This window comes from Ailuropoda melanoleuca, chromosome 12 (genome assembly GCF_002007445.2).
Source record: "Ailuropoda melanoleuca isolate Jingjing chromosome 12, ASM200744v2, whole genome shotgun sequence".
Taxonomy (NCBI): domain Eukaryota; kingdom Metazoa; phylum Chordata; class Mammalia; order Carnivora; family Ursidae; genus Ailuropoda; species Ailuropoda melanoleuca.
In genome coordinates, this window is record NC_048229.1 from 34148912 (window position 1) to 34169884 (window position 20973).

Below are 20973 nucleotides of genomic sequence, written 5' to 3' on the forward strand. Positions count from 1 at the left end.
GCTCCCCGCTGAGCAGGGAGCCCGAGCAGGGCTCGATCCCAGGACTCTGGGATCATGACCAGAGCTGAAGGCAGACACTTAATCGACTAAGCCACCCAGGTGCCCCAAGAGATCTACTTCCAAGTAGCTTTTGTGAGTCCAAATTGTAACTGTTCCTCATAATAGTCCTTAGCCAGAATATAAATATCTCAGGTATAAAACCCAGCCTACTGTTACTTCATCACGAGATGGAGAATGAAGTATGCCAACTCGGTGAGACAGTCTACCAGCCCACTAGAATGAGGTGGTATGATGGTAGGTCAGAAATTACATTTGGTTTCTTTGCACTTGGGAGATCTGCATCCAGATGTGTCTCTCCGAGCACTGGAAACACCTAAGCCTGTCATTGTCTTGGACCCCAGGCCGTCAGGAGTACATGCACATCATATTCAACCTCTTGAATTGTTACTTTGGACTGACATTTGTAGGCACAATCAGTAGGCACAATGTGTCTAAGCACTGGGGATACAACCGTTATTGTGGTTGGACCAGAATGGCCAAGCGAGAAAATAGTAGAGGAGGAGGTCAAAAAGGAGAGGCTAAAAGGGAATACATGAACTCAGAGGTGGAGGTTGGACATATTTACTGCAGATATCAGGCTCGTTAAAGGAAACCTCTTCCTCCATCCAGTAAAAAGAGTGTTTTAGGATCTGCCAAAATTAAGGGTCACTCCCCTCTCTGTGACAGACCTTACTAGAATTTTTTTTTTTAAATCACGATGAAACTAATGTCAAGATATCAAAAGACAGAGCTAGGCCAAAAGAATTTCGCTGCCCCCTGTATGTGCCGTGAATTGCAACGCCAAGCTATATAGCTGGGTATTATTTTTCCAGCTCCCGACCACTGCTTGGAGGTGGGGGTCTTCAGTTAACTGTCTGGTCTCGAACTAGAGCTGGCGAAGACGCAGTATGTTCTCACCCGTTTTTGGGTGCTTTCCTCCAGGCCAGAGCTGTGGGCCTCTGGTGAAATCCTTAGGTTTTCTTACCGCATGACGGCACCAAAAGAAAGATACTTTCTTAAACAGTGATCTTAAAATGCAAAAAATAAGTGCCAACGGGAAACTTCTCAAAGAGAATCCGAAAACTTTCCGTGTCTTTGTGATTTGTGGAAATATGTCTCTTATAAGACACCCCCGCCCCCCGCCTCGTGCTATTTCTTGATTCAGAACAGAAGGCATTGGTGGTTAATTCTGCTTCTCCAAAGAAGGGGAAACATGAGAGGACTGTCAGCTCTCAAGTGTGGAAGATTTTCCAGAGTCTCCTTCAATAGAAACAAACCATGGAAAAGTTATTTAAATGAGTTTTAATTGAAAAGCTGCGTGTTTATAAAAATTAAAAGTTACGTCCGGAGAATAAGAACCTGTAAGGGTTTTCACTTAAACGGTTGCAAGTGCTCATGTCCACGTGGTGGAACGTTGAATCTTGCACCTCCTTTATATCACGGGTGGACAGTGCTTTGTCTTAATTATTGTTAACATTTCACTGTTATTTCATCACCATTGCGATTGTTACTATTATTGTTTCAGATAAATGGCAAGAGTGCAGGTGGCCCCCGCAGGGACACGTATCCCCAGTCAGCTTCTCGCGGGCACGGCCGCCTCTGCGGCGCAGGGGCTTCTGGGGGTTGTAGTCCACAGGCTTCTTGCACATGCGCTTTGGGCCCAGGCTTTCGCTGCGGGCGATATTGTTTAGGGCGCTGAGGTGAGTCTGGTCCGGACCGCGCCCCCTTCGGAGGCGTCTGGGGCGATGGGGGTGGAGGGTGTGTGTAGCTGCGACCCGGCCCTGTCGACGGGTGGGAGGAGTTGGAAGCGGGGACTGGTGGCCAATGGAAGAGCCTCCTCGGCGGGGCGGAGTGTTGAGGGGCTTGCCCGGCATTCCCTGGGAAGCGGTGGGAGAGCTTGAGCTCGGTTTGGGGGGACTGACTCCGGTAGCGCTGCTGCAGGTTTCGGGTTAGGGGCTGTGCATCCCCGCGTCGGGGTTGGTGTCAGTCTTGGAATGTACTTATCTCTGGCCCGGGGCGAGGACAGGAGGGCGTTGGCTCAGGTTTGGGGGATTGGCCCAAGCAGTTCATCTCTAAGTATGGGGGCCCGCTTAGGCTGTTCATTCCAGGGGGGCGATTCGGGCTCAGCAGCCCTAGGATCTTGGAGTCTTGGATTCTGAACGCCGTGTTTGGGGTTTGGCAGTTCCAACTCCGGGGCGGGGGGGCATCTTTGTTCCCCCAAACTGGGTTCACTTCTTGGTGGGTGTTGAGCCAAAAGACACAACTAAACCAAAAAATAGGAAAAGGAAGGATTTTACTTAGAACAAATAAAGGGGAACACGTGGGGATATTCTCCAAAGCAGTGTCTTCTGGAATAACAAAACTGGGGAAGTTTTAAGGTAATGGTGCATTCAGATTCATGAAGGGGCTTGTGCAATGGGGAATTCAGCCTGGAATTGGGAGCAAAAATCATCTTAGGGTGATAGAGTCCAGGTCTGATCGAAGTCATAAGGGCTGGCAAGGGTCAGCTTCATCAGTTCTCTGGCTCCTCTTGGTCTGGTATCTGGGTGCTCAAAGGGGTTTAGATCCTAAAAAGACAGCTCAAGAATGTGCTTCCGGTCACTCTTCACTTTTGAATCAGCACTGCTAGTTTTACCATTGATTGATTGTCCCTGATAGGATCAGGCTATCCCCTGGCCTGATAGTGGCTCTTTATTTTTACATTCTTTTGTTCCCTTAAAATTATTAACTACTGAGATGTATTCCGCAATTTCAGTGTATCCCAGGAAGTTCTTCAAGGAAGGTGCTTTGGGCAAGTAGTGCCAGTCAGGCTTAGATCTCAAGATGGCTGGGACCCAGAATGAGTAAAATGACTTTTCGTATGTCAAGAAGCTATGTCTCATCTTTCTTGGGGGATCCCTAACTCTTTCTGCTTACATCTTGACTTTTCTCCTCTCTAGTAAGAAATCTGAATGCAGTTTAAAGAGACCTGCCCCACTTATTAACCCCATCCTCACCTTGCATGCTGTGAGACAGGGAATGCAAACTTTGAGGCTTATAAGACAAAGAACAAATGGCAAATTGTTCAATTGCAGGCAACAAATTAGAAATTTGAGCACTGACCCTACATTTGATAAAATTAGAGAATTGATGTTAGTTATTTTAGGTGTAATATTAGCACTTTTAAAACTATTTCGTATCTTTTAGCATGACATAAGGCAGTATTTCTGGATTAAACAATGTGATGAATATGGTGTCAGGGATATGCTTCCAGATAATATGTGAGGACATGGGGAGGGGGTAGGGGTATAGTTGAAACAAGAGTGACCATGTGGTGATAATTGCTTAAGCTGCATGATTGGTACCTGGGGGTTCATTAGACTCTTCTGTCTACCTCTGCATGGCTTTGAAGTTTTTATGATAAAATATTTTTGAAACAGTTTCCTAGTTAACTAGCTAGGAAGTGTCCTGAGGAAGCACAGAATGTTGAATTTACTCTTAGTTGCATATTGTATGTGGGGGCCAGACGTTGTGAATTCCCTCTCAGACTAGACCCCTGGGCCCTGGGAGTCACTGTGAGCTCAGGGGTGTGGTCAGAGCTTCAGGCATTTAATAAAATTACGAGGTTTTCTTCCTTTTGTAATGAAATTGATTCATAGGTATTTTATGTCTTTTGTCTCTTGCGAATGGGATAATTTTATCTTCTATCTCTGCAAATGTAGGTGTGTTTTTTCAATGCCTCAAACCTAATATTTCCAAAACTGAGCTGTTGATCCTCCACAGAACTGGCCCCTATAAAACCTTGCCTGTCACTCCTCAGCATAGTGCCCTCTCCCCCATGGCTTCCTTACACCCAGCCTACACTACTGTAAGTAGTCTGTTTATTAACTGCTCACCTCAAATTTGAATGTGCCGTCTGGTTCCTGCCAGGGCCCCGACGTTATAAAGGCAGGGAGGGCTTGAAACCAGAAATCTGGGAAACCAAACTCCCTCCCACATGTGTGTGGGTGCGTGTGTGTACGTGTGTACACATAAATCAAGCTGACCCATTGCTGACTCTTAGGAGAGAACAGATTCTGGAAGCAGAGAGCCTGGTGTGCTTGTGTCTTTGCACGTGCATTTAGAGTATCAGAGCTGACTCTATTTCTGTGTTTGTTAATCTCAAGAAACACCGAGTGCTTGATAAATGGCAGGATCTTTACCTGGTATGGCAGATAAAGGACAAAGGCTTGGTTGTGTCTTAAGGATTTGTAGGTTTTTTTGGACAGGGTTAGGGAAAAATGTTACTTGGTAGGTTTTAACTATTAAAAAACTATGTGATTGGCCCCATACTAAGAGGTTTAGCAAATCTTTGTTGGAGCCCAGAATAAGGGTGATTAAGGCTTTCTACTAAAGACAGGGAAAGGGGAGGGGAAGGGTGAGATTTGCTAAAAGACTTTTCATATTCTATTAACCTGATTCTGTCACCCTGTAAGCTGCTAGAACATGCAACTCAAGGGGTGGCCAGCAGACTGGTGACAGTTGGAGAGCTAAATGTTACTGCTCTAGGACCAGATAATTTCAGAAATTGAGTGGAATCATTTAAACATCGGTATAGCAGTTTCAGTAATCGTGTGGTAATTGATTACTCTAATATTTTTTTAAATGGGCCTGTAATTTGTATGCCTCTGTATTTCCTTTTTCTAGAAATTTCTTTTAAACCGTGTTTTACCAAAATATTAGTCGGTGACAGATTGAAAATAACCGTGAAAAGAATATGAGACATCCTTCAGCACAGGTTGTTTTAAGAAAACATTATCTGAGAGGACAGAGACCTGGTTTTTGGTTTTTGTGTTTTAATCTTTGAGGGTCCCACAGTGCCTAAGGCAGAAATTTTATACACTGAGTTTCTCCTGAAACGCCACCATAGTTACAGAGGTTATCAGACAGGAAATAAACACCACGGTCAAAAATATAACTTGAGAAGAGCTTAAAATAAAGGGACAGTTTCCCAAAGTACAGGCAGGGTGTGGTCATCAAGAAAGGATATTGCAATTTCCCAGATCTGGTCATAGTAGGGTAACTTACTATCCCTAGGATAGAAGTGCTAAGGGACGAAGTAGTTACCAGACTTGGGGAAAGATTTGAGACAAGGGCCACTGACAGGTGCTATGACCTTTGGTCAAGGGACATGAAACAGAGCCAGTCCAAAGCAACCCCCAGGGAAGAGCTGGGGGAATACATACTCTGATTTCACTTCTGTCCCTTCCCTGGATCTCCTGCTGACTTTCCCTATTGGCAACCGGAAGCTGGAGGGCAAGGGGATTCCCTGAAAACAGGCAGCACAGAGAAGAGAGTTGAGTGGATGTAGTCACAAGTTCCCATGGCTTCCGTCTACCTGCTTCGGTCCAGCTGCGGTCCTAGAGACTTCCTAGTTCAGGAGCCTGTGAGCTTTTCCAGAGCAGAGAGCATGCCTTTCATGCCATAGGTATATCGTCAAATATTTCCAAAAGTCACGGGGCCCCAGAAGATCCAACAGGGGCTAGAGAGAGATCATTTTGGAAGGCAAGAGTTAAGATTGGAGCTAACTGAAAGTTCATTAGAGCAAGTCTCGCATGCGAAAGTGGACACAGAAGGAGGTCCCCTGTCCATCCTGAGATCCCTGTCCAAGTCAGAAATTCTGGAGCCTCTTTTCCAGAGTACTTAGAATATAAGTGATGCCAATACATTCACAAGTCTGAGAAAAACAAAAAGTGTGGCAGTTTGGACCCAAATGTTTGGGGAGTGAGATAGGAGTTACATGAGAATCTGGGTGGAGTGGGGGCAGGGGACAAAGCCTGAGAAGGTGGGACGGAGTCTGTTGGGAATGAGAAGAGAGGCAAAGATATCTCAGGAGAGAAGAATGTGTGAGAAAATTGTACAGATAAGGAGAAAGCAGGACTCATTTACAGTCTGTCAAACCCCTGCTCTCATGGATTCTTTCTTTGCAGCTCTGCTTTCTCAGGATCCCGCTCCTTCCAAGAGGAAGACAGTATGATTAAACTCCAGGTGAGTTAAGGTTTCCTTTTTCTCTCTTAAAGGCCATGTCATTTCTGAGGAGCTAGACCCCTCTATTCTCCGAAAGGAAGTTGCCCATGTTTGAGCGACGGCTCCGTGCGAGGCCCTTTGCCTGGCTCGGAACAGTTGTGTGAGCTAGGTGGTATTACTCCCTTTGCAGAAATCAGGAAGCAGGCTCAGAGACGTCTAGATGTCTAATTCGGTGCTACTCCAGGTGAGGTCTGCACACAAGTGCCAGTCCATGAGCTGCTTGTCACTGACAGATCAATATGGCAATCAAGAGTAAGAGTTCAGAAGCTCTTTTTTCTTTAAAGATTTATTTATTTATTCTAGAGAGTGAGAGAATGTGTGGGTGGGGGGGAGGGGCAAAAGGAGAGGGAGAGGGAGAAACAGACTGCCCACTGAGCATGGAGCCTGACATGGAGCTGGATCCCACGACCCTGCGATCATGACCTGAGCCAAAACCAAGAGTCGATCGCTTAACCCACTGAGCCACCCAGGCACCCTGCATTCAGAAGCTCTTGTAGCAATGTGGTATTGCCACGGCGCCCGAGCGCATGGTTGCTATGCACATGACCCCACTTGGAGTAGCGCTGGGTCCAGGCCACTATATAAGAAGCAAGATTTGAGTGTGGATGTATCCCTCAGGATTCAACCAGTGAAGCAGGAACAGCATGAGATATATATTGAGATTTGTAAGAGGTTTATTTTATATGCCTTTGGGGGGCTGGGCAAATCGGAAATCTCAGGGCAGGTTGGACTGATGCTACTATCTACAGGGAGAATTTCTTCTCTTAGGGAAGCCTCAGTTCTGGTCTTGAGGCCCTTCAACTGATTGGCTCAGGCCCACCCAGATTATTAAAAATAGTCTCCCTCCAAGTCATCTGATTATGGACTTTAATCACATCTATAAAATAATCTTCACTGCAACACCTAGATTAGTGTTTGCTTCTGTAATGGGACTGTAGTCTAGCCAAGTTGATACATCAAAAAGGCCATCAGAAAGTAGAACAAGGATTTTTTAAGTCATGAAAAATGTTTTAATTCTGAAAATACACAAAAAGAGAAAATAGTACTGTGAATCTCTGTGTGTAGTATCTATGGTTCAGGTTCAACATTTTGCCACACCTGCTTAATCTACCTCTTTTTCACTTTCCTTTTTTCTTTCCCAAAGAAGTTAATTTTATTGAATTAATTTAATTTTAAGATTTATATATTTATATGAGAGAAAGAGACAGAGACAGAGGCTGAGCACAGAGTTCGATATGGGGCTTGATCTCGTGACCCTGAGATCATGACCTGAGCTGAAGCCAAGAGTTGGACGTGCCAAAGCATTTTAAAAGAAGATCCTGGACAGCATGTCATTTCATTTTATATCGGTTTTGTTCTGAGCTCATTACTTTCTTAGAGTAGCTGTGTGCAAGATAAAAGAAATGAGCTCCCACTCGTTTCCTCTGCCTGGAAACCATCCTGCCCGAGTCCACACTGCGTCCCATTAGGTACATTTTCCATCTTCTACGTTACTGCCAGCGACTGTTTTACCAAATGTTTCACACTGTATCACCCAGGCTACCGTCTTTTCCAGCCTCTGATAACAGTTTCCCCAAGTGTTGCCGCTTGGTCCCAAAGTCAGCGCAGGAGATTTATTTGGTAGCACTCTGCTTATAATAGCAGTTTTCGTATTGGTAGCACGGGCGTGCTGGGCGCTGGCAGAGGAGCAAGGAAGCAAGTGGAAACATGCAAGACCTCTTGAGGCCCGGGCTCAGAACTGGATCAAGGCACGTGGCCAAATCCAAAGTCAAGGGGCAAGGAAATACCCGCTGGTCCTTGAGTGGAGTTGGGGAGCGTGAGGGAATTTTGCTGAATAGCAATCTAATTTGCCATACACCTCTGCGTATTTCAGTATGTATTTCTGCTGAAAATACAAAAAATGGCTGAGATTATCCGTAATTCTTTGGTATCATCTAATGCCTCGGCAATGATCAGTTTTCCCTGATTATCTAAAAAATGTCTCTTTCGGTGTCATTCAGTGGGTTTCCTCTAGCTACGATGTTTCCTATAAGTGGGAGCATTCTGTGCCTGAATAAATTTAGGTTCCAGATTTTACAAGAGGACTTCGTAGGTGGTGCTGTGTGCCGAGAAAAAGATTTTAAAATCTTTTATTATATCTGTGTTAGTTTATAAATTTGGTTTATTAATATTTTTGGACTGTCTTTGTACCTGCACATTTGGCAGTCTCTGCATAGGATCACAGCAAGGGACCTGCCCAGCTGCAAAGGGCGGTGGGAGATGGGTGTTTTGTTTTCCCAGACCGTTGAGGCCAAGAAGGGAGAAGCGGGTTAGGCTGGGTGAGCCTGCATTCCTAAGCCCTTCTCCCTAGTGTCTGTCCCACATCAGCTGTCAGGTATGTGTACTTCCTGGCCCACTCGCTCCAACTCCATTTTGTCACCTCCCACGGAGGAAAGCAGTGCTGCTAGGATATCCCGGGTGGTTTAGGAACAACTGAAACTTATTTTCACAGCTCTGGAGACTAGGAAGTCCAAGGTCAAGGAGCTGGCAGATTTGGTGTTTGGTGAGGTCCTGCTTTCTTATTAATAGGTGGTCCTCTTGCTGTGTCCTCACATGGCAGAAGGGGTGAGCTCTCTGGCACATCTTCTATGAGGGCACTAATCCCATTCGTGAGGCTCCACTCTCATGGCCTAATTACCTCCTCAAGGCCCCACCTTTTAATACTATCACCTTGAGGGTTAACATTTCAACATATGAATTTTGGGGGGACACAAACATGCAGTCCATCACACCTCCCTCAGTTTTTGTTTTTAATAATTGTCAGGTTTTGGTGGTTGAACAATAGCTAGTATAAATTCTTTGTGAAATACATTGTAACTACTCACAACTTTGGTTGGAAGCATTTGCAAGGTACAGAGTCTATTGAGAGGATGTATCTGTGACCATGTAACTGGGCAGTGTAATAAGTGCAGTGATAGTATTTTATTTAAAAATTTATTTATTTTTGGTCAGGGGATGGCTGTTAACACATGATTTTTCCCCTCGATTTTTTATTTTGAAATTTTTTAATTTATGGAAAAATGGAAAGAACAGTATAATGTGTAATCTCCACCTAGATTCACAAGTTGTTAGCAATTACATATAAGTTATACACATATACACACACATAATATCTATATTTCATTTTGCTGACCCAGTTGAGAATAAATTGCAGGCATCATTATTCATCCTAAATACTTCAGTATGTATCTACTAAGAATAAGGGCTTTTCCCTATATTTCCGCATTACTGTCATCACACTCAAGAAATTTATTTTTTTATTCAAGTAAAATTAACATCCAATGTTATGATAGTTTCAGGTGTACAATGTAATGATTCAACAATTCTATACATTTCTCAGTGCTCGTGTTAAGTGTACTGTTACCCTTTATCTGTTCCCCCCCACATCCATACCCACCTCCCCTCTGGCAACCACCCAGTTTGTTCTCTGTATTTAAGAATCTGCGTTTTTTGGGGCACCTGCGTGGCTCAGTTGGTTAAGCATCTGCCTTCAGCTCAGGTCATGATCTCAGGGTCCTGGGGTCAAGTCCCGCATTGGGCTCCTTGATCAGCAGGGAGCCTGCTTCTCCCTCTCCCTCTGCCCTTCCCCCTGCTTGTGCTCTCTCTGTCAAACAAATAAATAAAAATATTTTTTTAAAAATTTGTTTTTTTGGTCTCTTTTTTTCCCTTTAATCATTTGGGTTTTTTTCTTAAATTCCACATGTGAGTGAAATTATACGGTATTTGTCTTTCTCTGAGTGACTTAGTTCAGTTAACATTATACCCTCTAGGTCCATCCATGTGGTGGCACATAGCAAGATTTCATTCCCTTTTATGGCCAAGTAATATTCTATTGTCTTTGTACACCACATCTTCTTTATCCATTCATCTATATCGATGGGCACTTGGGTTCCTTCCGTATCTTGACTATTGTAAATAATGTTGCAGTGAACATAGGGGTACATATATCTTTCTGAATTAGTGTTTTCATTTCCTTTGCGTAAATGCCATGCATAAAAGTAATCTCAAAATGGATTAAATACCTGAATGTGAGGCCTGAAACCATTAAGTTCCTAGAAGAAAACATAGGCAGTTGTTTCTTAGACATTAGCCACAGCAGCATTTTTCTGGGTATGTCTCCTCCTCTGGGAAGGAAAACGAAAGCAAAATTAAACTATCAGGATTACACCAAAATAAAAAGCTTTTGCACGGAGAAGGAAATCAGCAACAAAACAAAAAGACAACCTACTGAATGGGAGAAAATATTTGCAGATGCCATCTCTGACAAAGGGTTAATATCCAAAATATATAAAGAACTTACACAGGGCGCCTGGGTGGCTCAGTCATTAAGTGTCTGCCTTCAGCTCAGGGCGTGATCCCGGTGCTCTGGGATCGAGCCCCGCATCGGGCTCCCTGCTCTGCTGGGAGCCTGCTTCTTCCTCTCCCAGTCCCCCTGCTTGTGTTCCCTCTCTCGCTGGCTATCTCTCTCTCTCTGTCAAATAAATAAATAACATCTTTTAAAAAAAAAGAGCTTACACAACTCAACACTAAAAAAATCCCAGATAATCCAATTAAAAAATCAGAGTACATGAATACACATTTTTCCAAAGAAGACATGCAGATGGCCAACAAACACAGGAAAAGATGCTCAACATCACTCATCATCAGGGAAATGCAAATCAAAACCACAATCATGGGCTCCTGCATGGATTAGTTGGTTAAGCATCTGCCTTCAGGTCAGGTCATGATCCCAGAGTCCTGGGATTGAGGCCCACGTTGGGCTCCCTGCTCAGCGGGGAATTCTGCTTCTCCCTCTCCCTCTGCCCCTTTGCCCCTTCCCCTGATTGTACTCTCTCTCTCAAGTAAATAAATAAAATTAAAAACAAATAAACCACAATGAGATACCACCTTACACCTGTCAGAATGGCTAAAATCAACAACACAAGAAATAACAAGGGTTGACCAGGATGTGGAGAAAAAGGAACCCTTGTGTACTGTTGGTGGGAATGAAAATTGGTGCAGCCACTATGGAAAACAGTATGGAGGTTCCTCAAAAAATTGAAAACAGAGCTACTGTAAGAGCTAATAATTCCACTACTGATTCTACTGTTTTTTAATACTTAATTGATATCCAGAGTGCTCCCAATTGTCCCAATAATTTCCTTTTTACTTTTTTTTTTAAATATGGCAGCCAGTGCTTTTAGTTGCCTTGTCTGCTTAGTCCAATAGAAATAGATTAATCTGCCATGACAAAGAAAATAAAATATCAAGTCTTGATGTATGATCGGGAGTGAACACCCGGGCACCACTAGGCTAGGGTATCAGTACAAACTTTTTGGTGGACAATTTGGATAATATCAGTCAAAATGTAAAATATGCATACCCAAGTAACTCAGTAGTCTGGTCTAGGAATTTATTTTATAGAAATGCTTTTATAAGTACTCAAAGACAGATGTTCATGGATGTTTATTGGAACATTCTTTGTGTGACTGTGGATGGTTAACGGGGACACAGGCAATGTGGAGAAAAGAAGAGAAACTTGGCCTACCCAAAACTTTGAATTTCTTCTATGTTTCTCATTTCTTTTGCACTAGTAAGGGTCCGTTCAGGACACAAAAAGGGCACTGGCTATTTGAACAGGAAGAATTTAATGGAATTGTTGACTAGGTATGGAGTTGTGAGCCAGGTTACTGAGGGATAAAGAGAGAACTCTACAATATCATGGAAGTACCAACTATGGGAAGTAACTACCATCCTGGCTGAGGGAACCAAGGGGAGAGATTAAATAACGGAAACTTGGAAACTGAGAGAAGGGGCCTTGTGGAGCTGAAATGCAGAACTGTGAAGAGGGGTTGCTGGCTGGCTGGTGTCTCAGAGCTCAGAGAAGAAGCCTAGGGGTCAGGGACCCAGACTTCAGATATCGCTAGGGAAAGGGACTGCTGCCACCAGCGGAACATAGCATTACAGAGGTGATACCCCAGAACAGGAGGCAAACCGTTAGGAACAAGTCCCTTCTTTCTCCCCCAACCTTGCAGAGTCCCTCCTGCGCCCCCTAGTGGCAGAGCCTTACGCAGAGCCAGTTCTCAGATTCAAAGTGCGATTTGCAGAGTCGTGGCTCCCACATTACAAAGTGTAGTTTCAACTGGAGAGTTTGGAGCAGAAAGACAACAACCTAATGGCCCGCGAAGCTTCCAGCTGTGCCCTTCTGCCAGCGGTCATCTGTGGATGACTCATGTGGCGTGTGCTTGATGTTTCAGGAAACTGTGACCTTCAAGGACGTGGCTGTGGTCTTCACGGAGGAAGAGCTGGCACTACTGGACAAGGCCCAGATAAATCTGTACCAGGACGTGATGCTGGAGAACTTCAGGAACCTTGTCTCAGTGGGTGAGGACAACAGCCCTCTGTAACTAAGCAGCAAACCACTGGTCCTATTCCCTCAAATAATCAGCTTCAAGCCAGATACAGTATTCCAGGGGGAGCACAAAGAGAAACTTTGGCCACTGGTGAGAATACTCGAGAGACACACATACCAAGGAGACCCCTGAAGTTAGTGAGTTTTAACAGATTAATGTGCATGACTGGCCCCCGGTGAGGTGTTGATGAGGGAACTCAAATCTTAACGCCCCCGGCCCATGGGCCTCCAATACAGTTAGGAGGCCACCCTGGCCTCCTCTCGTTTTAGGCTGTCATCTACTCTCATGTTTCCCAAAGCGAGGTTGATAACATTCACACACTGGCATGGGCCTTGGTTGCTTCTGGAGAAAAACCAGTGTTTTGGGTAAGCTAGTGTTAAAGGAACTAAACTAGGATCTGGTGTATAGTGAATGTGGTATAAGTGTCAGCTTATTTGCTTTCTTCTTGATAAATATCCAATTTTAGTTTCTCAGAGGCTCATACACAAATATGTATTACCTTGGTTTAGTTTATGAGATATTCCTTCTTTTACAGAGGAAACAACTGAGGCACAGAGTAGTTAAATAACTTGCCCATGGTTACGTAGCTTGTAAGAAGTAGGATATAAACCCTCCTTATCTGGGTGTTTTGTTTTGTTTTGGTTTTAGAGAGAGAGAAAGTGTGCATGCATGCATGAGTGGAGATGGGGGGAGCAGAGAGAGAGGGAGAGAACCTTAAGCAGGCTCCATGGCTCAGCATGGAGCCCATTGCAGGGCTCAATCTCACACCCCTGAGATCATGACCTGAACCGAAATCAAGAGTCAGACACATAACCAACTGAGCCACCCAGGCACCCTAGACCCTGTGCTTTTTAAATAACCATGTGAAAGTAAGTACCACTATGTCTGTAGATTATAGACATGTGGCTAGTCTGCAGGATTCAACACTGTCAGTGAGTCTGAAATCAAGTTACTCTATCATAATCATCAGTTTTTAAAAAGCAAGATTGGTTAATGGACCAGAACACAAAAGAATTTGTCAGAGTACGTTGCACCTAGTAAGGTAAGTATAAGCTGGTGAAACTATTTTAGTTAACAGTCTGTGTCTATTTGTGCATACCGGTCACAGTGCAAATGCTTTTCTTACTATGGATATAGTCAAAATAACTAGAAAATGGCTCCTTTAGGCCTCTTGTGGGTAGCTCAAAGACCCCTTTCTCTGACACCACCTTATACACTAACATCACTCTCAATAAAATGACTCAGAAACCACCTTGAACCAGGAGCAGTGTCCAGATGGTCTTGACCATAGTGTTCATGCCATTCTGAAGCCCGTTTTGGGGTGCCAAGGGTGTGACTACCCTCTTCTGCCTCATCTCCCTATGTTTTATGGCCCTTTGGTACAATCTTGCGTCCGTGGGGCCAGGCTACTAACAGTTCCACACTGCCCATTCTCATAGTCATGGGTATTTGAGATTCTGCGATTATCTAAAGAGGAGATGTTAAAGAAATGGATTACAGGATCTTAGAGCATGTGACTCTTGATCTCAAGATCATGAGCTCAAGCCCCACATTGGGAGTAGAGATTACTTACTAAAAAAAAAAAAAAAAAGAAAGAAAGAAATCACTGGATGGGTTACGGGATCTTGGCAGACTTTATCTCTTCATGTAATCCAGAGAACCTCAGAGAAAAGGATGTCTCTTTAAGCCTGCCTCAAAGGTGTATATGTGCCTCCCCCATCAACCCCAGGGCGATATTTGACTATATTATCCCTATATCAGTCCCCATTGCTGTTTTAGGCTGACCACATACAGTTGGGCAGGTTGTGCAGAAACATACATGCTAATCCCACCTCATGTGACAGTAATGTGAAGGCAGGGAGATTAGCAGGAGACAAGACTTGTTGCTTGTTTCTGCAACTTTATATGGTGTCTTGGAAGGTCTTTGTGATCCTTTGTGTCTGTCGCCATGTCTAGCGCTCCCATTATTGTATTGTACACACACACACACACACACACATGCACCATAAATCGTATGGGAGTCTTCCCCCTCCCGCCTTTTTATTTGCTTTGAGAGTGTGCGAGTGGGAGGAGGGGCAGAGAGAGAAGGAGAGGGAGAATCCCAAGCAGGTTTCGTGCTCAGCATGGAGCCCAATGTGAGGCTCAATCTCACGACCCTGAGATCATGACCTGAGCCGAAATCAAGAGTCAGATGCTTAACCGAATGAGCCATCCAAGCACCCCTTCCCCATTCCTTTTGTAGCAAAGTGATTAAAGGTGTTTTATCAGCTGCTCGTATAGGAGGGAGGTGAATTTCTTTCTTTATAAATTGTTCCCAAGATTTCTTTTCATTTCCCTGCAACATGTGATTTTTAATTGGCAGCCCATGGATTAAAAGTCCTGTGATTCTGATTGTTTCCTATATCAATAGGAGCCAGTGACAGCTTCCCACTCCATCCTTCTTCATTTCTCAAAACCTCTGGAGGGATAACTTACTTGTTCTCTTAGCCAAATTCTCTTTCTCCTCATAGGAGACAGGATTAAAAACAACATTTCACATCTTCAGGGAAAAGGGTTGAGTTATCTCTCTCAAGAAGTGCTCTACTGCTGGCAGATTTGGAAACAAAGGATCAGTGAATTAACTGTGAGTCAGGAGTATGTCATGAATCTTCAAGGAGATTGCCCCCAGTATTTAGGGGGAGATGTTTCCCTCTGTGAAGAGTGGGCGGGAGTGTCTTTTCAGATTTCTGAAGAAGAAAACTGTGTAATGAATGCCATTAATTTAGAAAAGCAAGATGGCACAGCAGGGAAAGGCCTGACACAAGTCCTTAACCCAGAATCTTGGAAGGGAGCCAACATGATGACGGAGCCTCAGAATTCTCGAGGACAGTGTGAGAGAATCCATGTGGAAGAGAAAGTGTATGGATGTGCTCAGTGTGATGACAGCATCAGTCAGACATCACGTGATCATGGTGATTCCCAAGAATGTAAAGAAGAGGAACCTCGTAGATACACTGACTGTGGGAAACACTTGGCTATGAAATCAGCAGTCAAACAACATAACGGGGTCCCTGTGGTACCACAGCCTGTCAAATGTAATAACTATGGGGTGGGCTTCAGAGATGGTGCAGACCCCCCTGTTCATCACAGCACTCACATAGGAGAAAAGTCTTGTAGGTGTGACCAGTGTGGAAAGGACTTTAGTCAGAGCTCGGATATTGTTGTTCACTATGAAACTCATTCAGATGACAAAGCTTATGAATGTCAAGAGTGGGCAGAGGGCTGCAACCAGAGCCCAGACCTTCCCAGATATCAAAAAGGCCCCTCAGGAGACAAACCCTATAAATGTCTTGAATGTGGCAAGGTCTTCAGGCGCAACTCCTCTCTTCACAACCATCACCGGGTCCACACGGGGGAGATGCCCTACAGATGTGACGTGTGTGGGAAGGGGTTCGGATTTAGGTCGCTACTTTGTATTCATCAGGGAGTACACACAGGGAAAAAGCCCTATAAATGTGAGGAGTGTGGGAAGGGCTTTGATCAGAGCTCCAATCTTCTTGTCCACCAGAGAGTCCACACTGGAGAGAAGCCCTACAAATGCAGTGAGTGTGGCAAATGCTTCAGTTCAAGCTCTGTTCTTCAAGTCCACCGGAGGCTGCACACAGGGGAGAAGCCTTACAGGTGCGGCGAGTGTGGCAAGGGCTTCAGCCAAAGCACACACCTCCACATTCACCAGAGAGTCCACACGGGGGAGAAGCCCTACAAATGCAATGTGTGCGGAAAGGCTTTTGCATACAGTTCAGTTCTTCACACTCACCAGAGGGTTCATACGGGAGAAAAGCCTTACAAATGTGAGGTGTGCGGTAAAGGCTTCAGTTATAGCTCATATTTTCACTTACATCAAAGAGACCACACCAGAGAGAAGCCGTATAAATGTGACGAGTGTGGTAAGGGCTTCAGTCGGAATTCAGATCTTCATGTGCATCTCAGAGTCCACACAGGAGAGAGGCCCTATAAGTGCAAAGAATGTGGTAAGGGCTTCAGTCGTAACTCATACCTTCTTGCTCACAAGAGAGCACATGCAGATGCGGTGCCACATACGTGTCGTGAGCGTGGCAATGGCTTTAGTTATAGCTCAGACCTTCTCACTCATCAAAGACTGCGTGAGAGGACAGAAACGTTCTCAGTGTAATTCTCCAAGGGGCCAATCAGGAAAGCAAGCAAGTCCATGTATTCCAGGTGATGGAGGCTTACTCAGTCACTGGGAGGGCTGGGGCAGCAAAGGACAAGGACGCTGCCACCCATGATGTCATTCTGCAGCTCTGAAGCAAGGGTTCGTAAGAGCGTTCCAGGGAACTGCTGTGGATCTCAAGAACTTCTGCAAAACTCCCACCAACTGTCACATGCTACAGGGGCAAAGTAGTGATAATTGACAGATGGACAGTTTGTGGCAATGACAATAATTGGAGATCAAATTTCTGTGAATGGATATGCCCAGGAAGGAAATTATAATTGAGATGAGTACAGTGAGGACTTCAGGCTAGCCAAAATCTGTAGATTTTTTTTTTTAAAAGAGAGTACCCACTAGAAAGATATTTAAAAGAGTGCTTATGCTCTTAGTGCGGTAAGAATATTAGTCCATTCTCAGGTTTTCAAATCCATTAGATTTTCTACACAGGGAGAAGCTCTATGAAGTGATATTTTATGGGCATGGCTGTGTGTTCATCTTGCTGGTTCCATTTCTTGGTCACGTAGAGACTCCATTTCCCAGAAACCCTTGCAGTTAAGAGCGGGTCCATGTGATAGAGTTCCAAGCAGCCAACTACGAGCAAAAGTAATATAAGTTACTTCCAGGCCTGGCCCTTAGAAACATCTTGTGGTGTCCTCCAGCCATATTTCCTGTCATAGTGACCTTGAAGGCTGGACTGGCAGAAGGTGGCTATCTGACCTGTGTTGTACCTTGTTTTTCTTGAGTAAGAAATAAACATTTATTGTGTTATACTATGACATTTTGGCAGTTTATTTGTTGCTAGTATTGCCCAGGCTCTTTAGCAGCAACGTATTTCATGGTCATTGGAGTTCACATAAGAAAGCAACTTTATAATTGAGTTCAAAACTTTTAAGTCATTAAGGCTATATGTGGCAGTGCAGCTATCTTAACTGGTGTGGCTAGGACTTCTTCAGTGAGAATCTTCATTCATTGGTGTGTGCATAAAAAAGAAATGCTCCAGATAATGTACTTGTGATCAAACTTTAGCAAAAGTGCAATCTGCAGACATAAGAAATCCCATGCGAGAAACTCTGTAAGGTGCACTAAAGGGAAAAGCTTGTCGATAGGAAGTTAACCAGACTAGGTGTCCTGCAAATAGCCTCAATAAAGTGAATCAAGTAAAATTAATATTTACTGCGGTGACTAACAACTTACGGAAGGCCGAGAGCGTCCATTGTCGGAAGCTGGCACCACTGCTTCTCAACAGTCTTGTTTAATAAAAATGGGGTTTTAGAAGGTGGTTGTTTTGTCAAGTTCCTTCAACAATTGTGATTTATTTTGGGATTATAGGTGGATTTGGGAGAAGGAGATACACACACAATATCTTTTTTCATTTTCAAAAATAATGTCTTTTGTTGGTATCTTAGTTGATCTATAGGTTTCTTCATTTGGATCATGTTTTCTTCTTAGTTTTTCTTACATTATAATTTCCTATGACTTATGGTTTATATATGGAACAGCCATTCAAAATCAAAACCATCCCTAAAATGTTGCTTTCTTACTGATCCAGGTGAGCAATAGTGAAACATTAATAAAACTCTGTGTCAGTAAGGGAATGGAAAAAACAGTGGTTGGTGGGGAAAAATACAGGTGCAACATTTCTGGAGAGAAATTTGTCAGTATGTATCAAAGGGTATAATGTGCATTATCTTTGAACTAATAATTCCACTTCTCAGAATTTATCTTTACAGTGTAATTGCACAAATGGGAAAGATGGTTTCAGAAGGGAACATATTCCAAGAATATTTACAATAATAAAAATTGTAAACAACCTGAAGATACGTAAGAGATTGAATTAATTTTGGTACTTCCATATAATGAAACAAAATATCACCATTAAAAATGATGTAAAATTTTCCACATATAGTTTGGAGGAAAAAATCACGTTGTGAAAGATCATTACAGAATGACCCCTGACTAATACCCAAGTTTTAGAGCGCAAAGTAGCACTGGGAGTGGTCCCCTCCATCACTCTACACTTCACTTTTCAGCGTTGTTTTGAGGGTTGTTTGGACTGTTTAATCCAAGTGGGGTTATGCAAAATGTAGGAAGTGCTTTCCCCAAATTATTTTCCTTTCTCTGTGTTCAGATGCTTGTGATAACAGTTTTGTCACTAGACATTCACCAATTCTTAATATGATGTTTTTCTGTAAAGGGTTGTGAGTAGAGCTCATGGTGGAGAGGGGAGGTTGTTTGGAGAAAGCAAGTCCTGGTTTGTGAGGTTTTGGTTTAGAAAGATGCTGCCAGAGATGGAAGACAATGGGCTTGCCCTATCACCGGGTGGCTACCGTAGTGTAGCTCCTTGCATGGGTAATTACTGTAAATGGACTGTGGGAAAGCCAGCTGTCCTCTCACTGTGTGGCCTTCCTTTGCATCTCTGTGCTGATTATTCTATGTTTTACAATCCTTGGCTTGCTGACCCTTATCCTATATGTCTTCCTATGTTACCCAACATTTACAGACCAGTAGCTGGGATTTTGGAAGTGGCAATCTTTATAGTTTAGTCTAGGGGCAATGTGCCAGGTTATTGCCTTCCAGTTCCAAATTCATCCTTTGATACATACTCTATAATAATGAAAAAAATTTCTCTGAGCATTTCTCCTTTGCAGTAAACACAATGTTACACTTTCTCAGCCGAGGGTGTCAGAGGGAGATTGCAGGAGGGCGGGATCTCCTGATGTCTGTAGCAGCTGCATGGTCGGTCGGCAATATGGAAGTGAGGACATCTGGTCCTACTCTGCACTAGCCAAACACCCAGAATGCACAGTTCCTTGATGATCTTGCAGCTCTAGCCTGTTGATCACATTCCCATGGACCTCTGGTTGTGGAACCTTCACATTCTAGGCCTTCTACTCACATAGACACATCCATTCCCTCTGCACATCCATGTACCTGGCCACTGGCTGTGGCTCATCTGTTCCCCAAATGGTTGCCATCTGTATCCTTCCTCATTCTGCATGCCCATGCATCCAACACCCGTTGCAACTTGCCTACAAACCACCCACACTCTAGAATGTTGCTTCCCACTTGACCAGAAACCAGGGACCACCTCTGACTCAGGCAAAACAGAAAACTTCTCTGCCATCCAGTAGGCTACAGCTGTATTTTCTTCATGAAGTCTGAGTCTGATGTTTGTCCAAGGTTCTTTCCTCAGAAACTCTCAGTATTGTACCACATAGAGTTTTAAAATATTGTATAGTTACTTTTTAAAAGTTTAATAATTTGTATATTAAATTTCCATTTAAATCTCTGTAATTTCGGTCCCCTTATTGGACCCAGACTGATCAGGTGGCAACTGTAATTGCTGTTTCAATAGGAGTTTTAAGGTCAAAGAGTACAATGAGCTTCAGGTAATTCAACAGTGATGAAGGAGAAAATAAAAGAAATATACGCTGACTGTCAGCCTTGATAGCTGCATACATAAAGGTCTTGGAAGACTGGCCTCAACATCTATAGGCAAACTGGAAGACATCATAAGAAACCTGGTGTGGGAGATCTCGGTGAACAGATTTCTTACACCTAATGTGGACAGAGCCATCCCAGGGAATAAAGCTACATCTTAATAAGATGATCTGCTATCAATAAGATAATATGAATGTGGGAAAAGGTTAAGTCAGAGGTGAAATCCAGGGTAATCATGGTTTGGTATTCACCAGGGAAAGAGACTTTTGGGGTCCAGGGTTGGTGCAACTTTTCCTCAGGACAGAGATCAATCTTCAGGCTTGGTGTAGGTGCCACACACAATATTCCTGTTTGGCCAGGAGAAGCCCTTGCATGTCACATTTAGTGTTCTCTCTCAGATTTCTTGAGGTATAATTGATACACAAAAACTTCAGATATTTAATGTTTATAATTTAATGAGTTTAGACATGTGCCTACACCTGTAAAACCATCACAACAATCAAGGTAATATATCTAAAAAAGTTTTCATCTGTCTCTGTTTTTTTATTATGATTTTTTTTGTGATAACATGAGATCCACCTCTTAGCAAACTTTTAAGTGTATAATACGGTATTACTGATTTTAGGCACTATGCTGTACAGCAGATCTCTAGAACAAATTTACCTTGCATAACTGAAGCTTTATACCAATTGAACAGCTCCCCACTTCCCCCTCCTCCTGGCTTCTGGTAATCACCATTCTATTCTCTGCTCCTATGAATTTGACTAATTGGGTACTTCATTTAAATAGAATCATGCCATTTCTGTC

The 20973-nt window shown here is 43.6% G+C and overlaps 1 protein-coding gene across 1 annotated transcript; it reads left to right on the forward strand.

Moving 5' to 3' along the window:
- The first annotated feature begins 1704 nt into the window (after positions 1-1704).
- On the forward strand, positions 1705-17501 carry ZNF285 (zinc finger protein 285). The gene is made up of 4 exons (XM_019804881.2): positions 1705-1739; positions 5988-6045; positions 12360-12486; positions 15026-17501. The coding sequence occupies exons 2-4, from the start codon at positions 6031-6033 to the stop codon at positions 16684-16686; spliced, it is 1803 nt and encodes a 600-aa protein (XP_019660440.1). The 5' UTR covers positions 1705-1739; positions 5988-6030; the 3' UTR covers positions 16687-17501.
- Positions 17502-20973: the final 3472 nt, after the last annotated feature.